At 48.9% G+C, this 12,383-nt stretch overlaps 1 protein-coding gene across 1 annotated transcript in view; it reads right to left on the reverse strand.

Moving 5' to 3' along the window:
• Positions 1–2,564: 2,564 nt before the first annotated feature.
• MAPRE3 (microtubule-associated protein, RP/EB family, member 3) overlaps positions 2,565–12,383 on the reverse strand; it is a 101,192-nt gene continuing 91,373 nt past the window's right edge. Inside the window, exons 2-7 of the mRNA XM_006835210.1 lie at positions 8,245–8,372; positions 7,362–7,507; positions 6,551–6,752; positions 5,032–5,186; positions 4,735–4,887; positions 2,565–3,521 (exon numbers count right to left, since the gene is read on the reverse strand). Of these exons, the coding sequence (XP_006835273.1) occupies positions 3,453–3,521; positions 4,735–4,887; positions 5,032–5,186; positions 6,551–6,752; positions 7,362–7,507; positions 8,245–8,365 (846 nt within the window). The 5' untranslated portion in view covers positions 8,366–8,372 and the 3' untranslated portion in view covers positions 2,565–3,452. The remainder of the gene's footprint in view (positions 3,522–4,734; positions 4,888–5,031; positions 5,187–6,550; positions 6,753–7,361; positions 7,508–8,244; positions 8,373–12,383) is intronic.

Below are 12,383 nucleotides of genomic sequence, written 5' to 3' on the forward strand. Positions count from 1 at the left end.
ATCGAGGTAAGCGGTTGGGTCCCCTCAGGGCAAACCCCCTTCCAAGACTAAGACTCAATGGGAATACACGCTCTGACTGGTGACCACATTGGTCACCAATAAGGGGAAGTGAGGGAAAAACAGCAATGAAGCTGTGAGCTAAGTCCAACCACGTTCAATAGACTCCTGTGAACCCGGGTAAAGACCTGGTTGGCCAGCAGTTTGGCAAGACCTAGGGACTCTTGGACCCATAGCCAGTGACATAACCACAGAGGACTAGATTGGAGAATAAAGCATCCAGCTGATAAGAAGAGAGGGCATATACACAAGAACACCCACACTTGCAGATAATACCTACTTGACCTGGCTTCAATAGCTGGATGATGAGAGCTCAACTAGAAGAAAAGAAGAGGAAAAAAAAGAGTAATCTGATACAATTTGATGAACTTAACCTACACCTATGGATGCAGTAGCTCAAAAGAGGGAACAAATCTTCACAGCGAGGATCATTCATTCCCACCCCCTCAATAGACAGGGATGGGCAACTTGGACATTGGCTACCCAAAATGGGGGGGAGGGGGTTTAAAAAGTCAAGAACTGACTGGCTTACAAGCTTTCAGGAGGGAGCCTAGATCCAGAGGGCACAGAGGAAGGTAGAATCTCCACTGAGTAGTCTCCAATCTGTCTGGGCGGGGCTGATGTAAGGCGATGTGGATAGTACTCTTGTGGTACAACAGTGAATAATTATTATCAGGACTGACTGTGAGGGTTGGAAATGTAAAGATGGACATTTTATAGCAAAAGGAGGAGAGTGGTTGACTTTGCAGTCCAGGAGTGGAGGGCCTTGGGACCATCAAGGGAGAAGAGCAGACTGTGGGATCCTACTCGGAGAACAGAGACACCAGAGATGGAGTCAGACACAATGATATAGAGAGATGGAGCAGCTGGGAACTCTAGACCCAGAGAGGGAGAGGGGCTGTGTGCTGATGACCAGGGAGCAGGCTTGCGGGGTATAACATTTGGTTGGCTGATGATGCATGGAAGGGATTGTAACTAAGGCACTGTAACAATAGATATACAATAGGATGAATGTAAAGTTAATATTCTCCAATGTAAACTATCACATAATTCACAATAAAACATAAAAAAAAAAAAAAGTGGCTGATGGATTTGAACCACCAACCTCGTGGTTAGCATCCCAAGACCTAATCCACAGCATGACCAGGGCTCCTGAAAATTAGGCAAGGGAATAAAACATCAGGAAGATAAAAATCAGCAAGAAACTTGGAGAAAAAAGGATAAAAATAAGGCTAGAAGTGTCTTTGTATAGTGTAGTGGATTACAAGCTGGGCTGCTAAGTGCAAGGTCAGTAGTTCGAATCTACCACTCACTTTGCAGGTGATAGATGAGGCTTTCTGCTCCCGTAAAGATTTACAACCTTGGAAACCACACACAGGGTTGCTATGAGTCAGAAGCAACTCAGTGGCACACAAGCGCCACTACCATCTTTGTAGTGGGGGTGGGAGTCTAAAGGAGCAGGTGAAATGTGTTGGGAGTGAACAGACATGAGTTTTTCATTTAAGGCTTGTATCTAGCATCATTAGGAAAATAAAGAATTGGAGAAATTAGAAAATTAGAGAGACAGTTGCCTGGAAGGAGAACCACATGGGACAGAACCACAGGAGGAGGAAATATCTACCAGGGCAAGTATGAAGCTAGAAGAACATTCTGGAGGTCACACTTCTGTGGTCTTATGAAATGAATACTACAACATGTGGACTCCAGTCCCTTCGTTGGTCAATGAGGGAGCTCAGATTACTGGCAAGGCTCTGTTCTGATTGTCTAAATTGAAAAATTTAACATTTTGAATGGGCCTGGTAACCAAATCCATTTCAGGGCTCTTGGTCCCTCTTGGGCACATTGGTTGGTGTGGCCCTTTGCCTGGGCACAAACAGGGCTGTGTGAATTACATGGAAGGGTCCCTGACTCCCTTTGTTCAACAGGCAGGACAGCTCAGACATTGCTATTCTGTGATTTAGCGCTCAGAGTGACTTGCTCTTTATAGCTTACCCAGCCCTGTGACTTGAGCCTTGTCCCCAGCTGGGCCACTGTTATGACATGAGCTTTGACAAGGGGTGGGGATTAGGGGCAACATGCAGTCAAAGAAACAAAGCACTTCCCGTCAGTCTACACTGACGTGCCCTACCACCATTTTATTGGACTACCCATCTGGTGTGGCGCTGTAGGATAAGCACTGCCCAGAAGTCGGTTTGAACTGCAAGGTCGGTGGTTCAAATTCACCAGCTGCTCCTCGGAAACCCTATACAGGGTAGCTAAGAGTCAGAAGCGACTTGATGGTACTAAGCAACAACAACAACAACCCATCTTCACAGCCATGCTGTTCCTCCTTAGGGTCTGGGGCCTTCATGTGCTCCCCTAGAGCTCTCCTACCAGTGCTGGGAGATGGCAGAAGGGCGGAGTCAGGCCTGAGAGAGGATGACAGTGATGTAGTGCTCCCCTGGCCATCAGCTCAGGTGGGAAGGGAACACTCAGGAGGTGAAAAGCACTGAGACCCAGTCTGTGGCTCAATTGAGGAAGACTGTGGCATGGACTTTGACCACACACGTTTATTTAAAGAAAAATGAACACATATGCAGGCTGGGTGGCCCATGTGGGCAGAGCTGGGGAGTGGGGCCAATGGGAGGTGGACATACAGTGGGGTCCAGGTTGAGTTCGTGTGGTATGAACTAAGCTGCAGGAAGGAGTGGCTGGGAGCTTTGGGGCAGAGCTGGGCTTCAGTGCTGGAGGCAGGAGGCTGAGGGGGTTGAGCCCAGTGCTAGGAGGTCATTCCCATCCCTCAAATGCTCTCCCTTCCTCTGTCTGCCCACCAGGGCCTACAGCCCCCCTCTTCAGTCCCCTTCTCCTTTCCTGACATCAGCCCTCTCCTCAGCCACTGGGAGTCCAAAGACAAAATAAATAAGAATTGGTTGAGTCCTGCCCCTGCCCCCAGCAATGGGCAAAAGAAGCCAAGCCAGGCACACTGCCCTGGAGCCTGGCTGTCAGCCCTGGGAAAAGAACAGGTAAAGTGCAAGGAAAATCCAGTAAGTAAAAATATACCAATGACTTTGTCAAATATACAGCTGCTGGCTGTCGGGGAGCAGGTGGCTGGCTGAGGTGGGGAGGGTGGCAGCATCACCCTGGTAAGTGTTGGCGACACAGCATAGAGACAACGGAAATAAATAGGGGTGGGGCTGGGCAGGGGGCTGCCCACTGGGCCAGTGCCTAGGGAGGGCGGGGCCTCTGCCCGCTCCCCAGCCCCATCCCCCAGCCCTGCCTGCCGGGGCTCCCAATGCTGCGGCACTGACACAAAGCACCCGGCCGGCGACAGGCTGTGAGGAAAGGACTATAATGTAGGGTGGGCATGGGGAGGGGGCATGGGGACGCCGCACAGTCAGCCAGGGCTGGAGCCACCCTCAGTACTCGTCCTGGTCTTCTTGTTGGTGTTCCTCAATTTCATCGTCCTCAGGGGGTGCAAATCCTTCCTGGGAAGGGAGAGGGAAGTGGTGAGCCAGTAAAGTCAGGATGATGGTATTGGGATCTATAGGTAGCTTAGGAGCAAGGGACCAAGAGCAAGGGGGCCTGAGTTCGAGGCCTACTTTTCCCACTGTGGTGTGGTGAAATAATGTCTTTTATAGCTTTAGCTTTTGTAACTCCCACCGAATGTAGTGGTTACTAATAGGGCTGCTAATCTCATGGTTGACTCCCTGGCACATAACAACAACTCCCATGGAATGGCTCTTTTTCTGTGTAAGAGTCTGTGAAGTGAAGGAGGGAGTTCATTGTGATTGTGAAAACATGGAACTCTAACACAGAGATAAAATGAGTCTTCTCAGAAGCAGAAGGGGGCATCTATCTCACTGCCATCAGAGAAGAGGAGCCAGGTGGGGAGCACTTTTTTGTACCCGAAAGCTGTGACACCAGAAGAGTGGTAAAGAAGCAGCAGCAGTCAAACCAAGAACCAGAGCCTGAGACAGAACATTGGGCTTCCCAGTCCTTGGAGGGAGCAAGGAAAGCTCAATGACTTTGGTCAGAAGGCTTGCTTGCAAAATGGGGTGCCTCCAAGGCATTTAATTGGGGGAGTTAGATTTGCTGACCCAAGAGCTAGAATTGAGTGCCTTCGGGATGAAGCTTATGGTGCAGTAGTATGCCCTGTAAGGAGCTCTGGTAGCTTAGTGGTTACCAATGGGACTGCAGTTCGAAACTACCAGCTGTTCCACGGGAGAAAGATGAGGCTTTTCTGCTCCCTTAAAGATTTACAGCCTTGGAAACCCTGTACGGGGTCAAGGACACATTTAGCAGCAGCAGCTTTGTAACAGGGCCCAGACAAAGACGTCAGGTTAGACTGGAGAGGCTGTCCTGACAAGAAGGACTGTGCCCTGAGCATTTTCTGATTCTGCATTAGAACCTTTTAACTTCTCTAATAAGCCTCATAGCTGTGGGTGTGTGGTCTGAATTCTAATGGCTACTACACTGAATTTTCAAACCCAGCTGAGGAAAGTGTGCTGGGGGAGGGTTGGTTCAGTGCCATTTTTTTTTTTTTTTAACTTTTTGTGACAATGGGCTAGTAACTTCACTTCTCTTTCTCTTCAATAAAAGGTCTCCAGATCCTTCTGGTCTACCCACTAACCCTGGCAATGGGAAAGAGAAGCCAAGCCAGGGACGGACGTTGTCCCAGAGTCTAGTCCCAAGGCTCACCTCAGTGGCATAGAGAATGCCAATGATGCCCGAGATGACAGGGCTGTTTTCACTTTCGTGTTCCTGACAGATGAGCTCAATGTCACGAAGTTTGCTGAAGTAGAAGTCTCGCTCCTTCTCCAGTCCATCCACTGTCAGTTTCAAGTCCAATAGCTGCTTGGGGAGAAAACAGTGTTGAAGCCAGTGATGGCTCTGCCTCAGATTCCCCTTCCTACTCTCCTCTTGTTCCAGCTGACATCCTGAGGGCCTGGCTTTTGGGAAAGGGCGACCTTGACTACCGTTGCCCACTCCACTCACCTGCTGGTTGAGTTCAAGAATTTGGGCATCAGCCTCATGTCCACCATTTCGGGCTGATGGGGGATTTTTCCGGAGGATGCAGGGTGGGGCTACGTTGCTCAGTCGGCCAGTGGTCTGCATATTTTTGGGGCCTGTGGGGGACGTCCTCTGAGGAACTGCCCAGAGAAGAAAAGTCAGCTGAGGCCACATGAGCCCACAGCCCACATGGCATGAGACAGCCTGGTATGACGTCTGCAGGAACAGGCCCATGCGAAAGGCAGGCACTCTCACCCTCCCCTGCTCAACTCAGGAGAGGCAAACACGTCTCTGCCTCAAGCCTCAGCCACACAGGACGCTACAGCAGCTAGGTAGCCCTCTTTAGCAAGCCTGGGGAGAGCATGGCTATAAGGAACTAAAAGAAGGTGTGAGATATTGGGGAGGGAAGACAGCTAGCCAGAGGGGGACAAGAGGAAATCTGGGGAGGTTGGGATGGAAGATTTCAGGGCCCTCTTAAACTGATAGTCTGAGGAAAAGAAACTGACACAGGTCTTTGGATGTAGTTCTCACTGGGGCTTTCTTAACATTAGCCTTAACTTAAAGCCATTCTCCCCAATGGGTGCCTCAGTCTCAAGATGAGGGTACAAAGATGCCTTCACTAGGGTTTGAGACTGCCAGGGGAGTCTAGCCAGGCCCCACCCAGCTTCTGACTCAGGATGGGCTCTGTTGCCCTCTGCTGGGCTAGACCCAGTTTCTGAGCACGAATCAGGCATCCAGAGCTCCTCCCCAGCACAGCCGGCATGCTGTGGCTACTTGCTTTCTAGCTACTCAGCTCCCTAGACAGAGCTGGCTGCTTCTAATGCAAAGCAAGCAGGTGAGTGGGGGCGGGCCCAGGCAGGGCAGCAGCACAAACAGAGGAGATGGCTCTGCTATGACGGGTTCAGATGCGGGCTGGGGCTGCTCCTCTCCCTCTCTCCCAACCCCTGCTGGCTCCCAAAGGCCCTGGTGTTTCTTTTCCTTCTCCTGGAGAACCCAGACAGAGCTTCATTAATGAGACTCATCTCTGGAAGGCTCTGGGCCTTTGGAATTGGGGAGCATTTGGAAATGAGCCTGGCAGATTCTTGTCCCTGGGCATCCAGTGGGCAGGGGCCGTGAAAGGTCTGTAGTGCTGGCACCAGAACCTTGGCTGGCTGGATCTGGAGGGAGGAACCATGCTACTTTGTTGCCCCAGTGTTTTGGGGCAAACAAGTCAGCTCATACTGTGAAAGGACGTACCCTGGGCCTCCTACTACCAGTTGCTGCCATGGCTGGTGCTGGTGACTCTCTTCTTATAGCAATTTTTGGAGCCCTTATGCCCTCTCTTGTGACTCCCCCTGGTCTAAGTGGGCAGCAGGTGGCGTCATCTGAACTCCGTGATAACAGTCTCCTTCAGGTTGGTAGGGCCGGGCCGGGCTGGGTCGAGTGGCCCAGGGGGCACTCCTGGCTGTAAAGCCCAGCAGGCCCGGCCCCCCACACACTCCCTCCCCCAGCTAGGGCACGTTACCTGCTGTGCCAATGAGTTTCTTGGATTTGTTGAAGATCTGATCACCTGGGTTAGGAGGTGGAGCTACGTCCTGGCCCTGCCGCGCCAGCAGAGGGTTGTAATCCTTTCCGTCATAGTTTGCGTCAAAGAATTTCTTAAACCACTGAATAAACTCAAAATTATCTTGGAATTTTCCTTTCACTAATTTCTCTACAGGAATTATCTGAAACAGACCACACAAGCAGAGAATTTTAACCACCTGCTGCTGCAGGCTACCTTCCTCCGGGCAAGGACTGCAGTTCTCAGGAAAGTCAGCCCCTGGGCTGCAGTAGCCTCCACCTTCTCCATCCACCCTCTCCCCCCTACCCCCATGGCACCAGAGCAGATGGGTGGGCTCCCTTTCCTAGAGGCCCAGGAAGAATTGTGTGGAGAGGTATCCCTTAGGTCTGTTGCCTGAGTGAGGGGTGGGGCACTGGAACCCAGGGTCCTGGGGCTGTTCAGGCAGTAGAGTGAGCTGAGAGACTTTTCTTGGGTCCTAGAGAGGGATGCCACTTAGTAGGAACAGTAGGAACAGTACACAGAGTCTCAGTTTCTGGGGTGGATAGGGTCCAGAGATGAGGACAGAAAAGGAATGTCATCAGGGTGGATGTAAAGTGTCAAAAGCCGGTGGGCTGGGGGAACATTCCCTCTGGAGAGTCAGGGGTGGAGAGAGACATGAGAATTGGGATGACCCCATCAGCCCTCTGCTGCCCCAGCTGGCAGGCCATCTTCTTCCCCAGAATACCACTTCTCCTCAGCAACATCCCCCCACCCCACTCCCACAGGCACCTACTTTGTCAACACCCATCTTCTTGAAAGCTGCTTGCAGCACCTTGAAGTTGTGGATGTATTCATGCTCTAATTTAGCCTGGAACTTCACCTTCCTCAAGTGCACGCAGCCAGGGAAAAGCATGTCCATGAACTGGCAGTAGGCAGCCCCTGTGAATCAGCACACGTGACAAAGGGGTCTTCTACTGGCTTACTCCCCAAACCCAGCTCCTCTTTTCTCTGCTTGTCCTGGGTCTGGGCCAGTCCTACTTTCCAGACAGACATGGCTAGAATCCCCCCAGTTTTCTCCCAGAGTAAGAACAATGACATTACGCACCAGCAGCATACTAAACACTTCATATGTGCAATTTAATTGAATCCCGATAGTAACCCTGGTTAGATAGGTGATGCTGTTTCCGTTTAATGGGTAAAAAAAATGGAAGTCTAGAAAGGCTTATTGTTTTGCCTTGGGTTGTACTACAACAGCTGAGACCTGGACTCAGCTTTTAAATTTCTGGCTTCACTGCCCCTTAGCACTCCTGGTATGGTGCTGTAGGTTCAACACGGGACTGTGAAGCACAAGGTCAGCAGTTCAAACCCACCAGCTGCTCCTTAGAAACCCTATACAGGGTCGCTATGAGTCTGAACCAACTCAACAGCATTTAACAACAACTCCCTGCCCCTCTAGGCTCTTGGTACCCCATTACTCCTTCCCTTTTGCAGCCTTCATTGTGTCTCTCCTGCTCTTCCATTTTTAATACTTCCATTCACTGGAGACCCCTGTTTCTTTACTTCAACTCCAGTTTGTCTAGTTTGGTGCTCTGAGTTCTCCTACTTGATGCTAATTACAAACTACACTTCCTCTTTGTCTTCCTTGACCTCTAGCTCCCCTACTCCCAACCTCCTACCTGAACAGAGCTGTTCTATCTTGGTGTAGTTGAGGTGCAGGGAGTCATTGACCCAAGCAAGCATATCATGGCGACTCAGGTTTTCACTGGTCACGGATGTGGAGTACACATTGACTGCCATACCCTAGCTGCAAAAGAAGGAGAAAAATGAGGTCAGCTCCCAGGATCTCCTGCTGTTCTTTAGTCGCCAGGTGAGGAGATGCTGGATGCTCCCTTGGGACATGAGAATTATTTTCCACCAGCCCAGACTTGCAGTTTGCTCCCCCTGAGCAGGAGTACCTACTCATTCTGTAAATATGTGTAAACATGAATGTTGACTACATGCTAAACATGTGCTAAGTGCACATGATATACAGTTCAGTAAGCTATGGTCTGTGTCTCCAAGGAGTTTGCAGCCAGGCAAGTAAATCCCTTCAGGGAAGAGGCAGTGACAGAGCACACATTGAGAAGCTAGTTATCTCTTCTGCTTGGATGGGTCAGTAAAGGCTAAAGAGCAGAGATGGTAGAGCTAAAAGGAGTAGTAAATTTCCAGGCATAAAGGGCTGGGATAGAAGGAATAACCTCAACAAAGGCCTGGCTTATTCTGGGAATACTGAGTTGTTCAGCAGGCTCTGAGAGCAGATTTTTATGTTGGGGTGTGGTGTGATGAGGTTGGCAGGGGCAGATAAGGAAGGGCTTTGTTTACCATGAGAAGGAGTCTGGACGTTATGTTTATGCAACAGGAAGCCATTAAGGAGTTCAGGCAAACAATAACATGACCAGATTTGCGTTTTAGTAAGGCTGACCTGTGCCTCCCTTCTGACCTCAGACCCCACATTCCTGTGGCCTGGTGACTGACCCACAGGCACTTAAACTCCTCATATCCAGAAACTTCCCTTAAAACATGTGTCTGCTCCTGTGTTCATTATCCCCGTCAATGTCACTATGAGACACCCAATTACCAAAGCTAGAAACCTCTGGGTCATTCTCCACTGTGGACTCTCCACTCGTATCTACTCCTTCACGAAGTCCTACAAATCTACCTGCTCAATATGCCCTATTTGCCTGCTCAGAGAAGTCCTGGTGGCACACTGGTTAAAGTGCTCAGCTGCTAACCTAAAGGTTGGTGGCTTAAACCTACCAGCCATTCTATCAGAGAAAGATGTGGCAATCTGCTTCTATAAAATTTCAGCCTTGCAAACCCTATGGGGCAGTTTCACTCCGTCCTGTAATCACTATGAGTTGGAATCAACTCACTGGCAGTGGTTTGGTTTTTGGTTCTGTTATAGATGGGTCGTAGGTATACATTCTCCCTAGTCAAGGTCAGCCTTCCAGCCTCTAGCCCCTCAGTCCTCAAATCTACCACAGGCACTGCTGCGTGATGCTCCATCCAAAAGCAGGCCTGACCACGTTCCCCAGCTTAGAACCCTTTTTCACTTCACAGTCACTGACCAAATTTGCCTTGTGTGGGGAACTGTGCACTCACAGTGCTGGAAAGATTTTGGAATTACGGTCCTCTGGTAGCGTAGTGGTTACAAATCAGGCTGCAAACCACAAGGTCAGCAGTTCGAAACTACCAGGTGTTCTGCGGGTGGAAGATGAGGCTTTCTGCTCCCATAAAGATTTACAGGCTTAGAAACCCTGCACAGGGTCGCTATGAGTTGGAACCGATTCCATGGCACATAACCACCACCACCATGGTACTGAGGGAGTTCTGGTATGGTGCTGTGGGTTAATGCACTAGACTGCAAAGTTGGTTTGAAATGATAGGTCGGCTGTTCAAGCGTACCAGTCGCTCGTCAGAAACCCTATACAGGGTCGCTATGGGTTGGAACCAACTGGATGGCATGTAATGACAACAACAATATGGTACTATAGAATAATGCACTAGATCACAAGTTCTGTTTGAATTGTAAGGTCAGTGGTTTAAACCCACCAGCTGCTCCTCAGAAACCCTAATACAAGGTCGCTGTGAGTCAGAACTGACTCCATGTCACTTAACAACAATTTTGAAGTTGGAAAGTTTCACACACAAAATCTGGGATTTCTGGCTGCTTTTTGCAACTCTGTTCCTGTATGGCAATAACAGACAGCTGGAGATCAGTAGCATTGGCTGGGCGCCTCCCCGCTCCCCACCACCCACTGGCCCCACACAGAGGCCAAGTGTCAGCTGCTGTTTATCACTGCTTGTACTGTTTAAGAGAAGAGAGAAGTATATTTCTTGTAACTAGGTCTTTAACAGAAACACAGAAAACAAAAATAGACCAAAAGGCCTGTACATGAGATATTTTAAGAATTATGACAGCACATATTTCTGGAAGTGAAGATTATTTATCCAGGTTTAATTTGCAAGATGTCTATGGGAAGAATAGCCCACTTCTCTGGCCCCTGGAGGCTTCTGTCATTTTTTTCATGTGACCCCTCCCTGCCACTAATTAAACTCCTAGATGGGACCTATCTCTGCAGCTTTATCTCCCACTTTGCTTCTGCCACAGACAGCTCCCCATTCATACTCTTTCTGGAATGTTGCCCCACCCCAGGCCCACTCATTCTCTAGTCTGTTAAGTGTCCTGGAGTGAATTGCTAAGGCTGTAAATCTTTGTGGGAACAGAAAGGTTCATCTTTCTCCTATAGAGACAGGCTGGTAGGCTTGAGTCTCTGGCCTTGTGGAACACAGTGCAGTATTTACTGTACATAGCTACCACTCAAAGTCGGATCTCCCTGAACAGGCCAGCAGCACTGGTGTGGTAGAAGGCAACAACTGATTAGAAATTCATGGTCGATGCACTAAATCTGCATTTGCATTTTGACAAGTAGCTCAGATGATCTACAGACACAGAGACATTTGAGAAGCACTGCTTTAAAGAGGAGCCTGCGCTGTTGTTGTTGTTACGTGTGGTGGAGTCGGTTCTGACTTATAGTGACCCTGCACAGGGTTTCCAAGGCTGTAAATCTTTATGGGAGTAGAAAGCCTCATCTTTCTCCCGCCAAACAGTTTCAAATTGCCAACCTTGAGGTTAGCAGCCTGATTCATAACCACTACACTTGCTACCAGACTCCTTTAGGCCTTCTACTCTACCCCCTATATATATATATATATATATAAATAATTTTTTGTTGCTTTCCATTTGATTCTGACTCATAGCGATCCTATATAGGATTTCTAAGGAGTGACTGGAGTTTGAACCTCTGACATTTCAGTTAGCAGTCCAGTGTTAATCCTACAACACCACACCAGGACTCCAATGTGTATCATTTTTTGTTGTTGTCAAGTGCCGTCGAGTCGGTTCCGACCCATAGCAACCCCATATATATGATAGAACTCATTATATACATGTTTCACTAAACAAACTTATTATTAGAAAAATTGAGAGATAACCCTTTTTATTTATTTCTAGTACTTTCTCCTTTTAAAAATGGAACTGTTCTCCACTGCTCACGAAAAGAGACGCCAGGGCCAAAAAGCCAAAAGAAACAAATACTAATGATTGTATTGGGAGCTTCTAAGGACTCAGGACCTGGAAATTTCAGAGATTTTCAAGGGTCATTTTGTGCTGGAGCCTCTTACACAATAACTGAGCCTACTGCCCTGTATTTCTAGTCTTGTACTCTCCTTTTGTTTGGCGACTTGCCTCGCTCTCTTGTCAGCAAGCCCCTTGAAACCAGGAGTGGAGTTTCCTGGGTGTTTCACTGACAAGGTATTCAGCGAATTTGCTGAATGACTGAATGATGCCTTTCCGTAGACCCCCTCCGCTTTAACTGACTTTCACAACAAGCCTGGAAACTCCCCCATTCCCCTGCAACCTAGGACTCAGCTTGGGCATGACCTCCTCCAGGAAACGTTCTCTGAGTCCCTGTTTCTATAGCACCTTGAGCACACAGGTTATCAGATTACACAGAAACCACTGGTGTGTCTGTCCCTTCTACCTGATTGTGAGCTCATCAAAGAACAAGGGATGTTTTATTCATTTTTGGGTTCCAAACCACTTCTCAGTGAACAGTAACTGCCTAACCATGCCTATGGAATGGAACTGCAGAGGCTGGAGTCAGGAGAGTGTTTCTGAGTTTCATCCAAATAGCACCAGCAGAATGGGTAGGGTCAAGGCGAGTTCATTTTATTTGGCTGAGTATTTACTTTGTTAGGAAGTGTGAGAAATGGA

The sequence above is a fragment of the Chrysochloris asiatica genome, unplaced genomic scaffold, assembly GCF_000296735.1.
Source record: "Chrysochloris asiatica unplaced genomic scaffold, ChrAsi1.0 scaffold00016, whole genome shotgun sequence".
In the NCBI taxonomy this organism is placed as follows: domain Eukaryota; kingdom Metazoa; phylum Chordata; class Mammalia; order Afrosoricida; family Chrysochloridae; genus Chrysochloris; species Chrysochloris asiatica.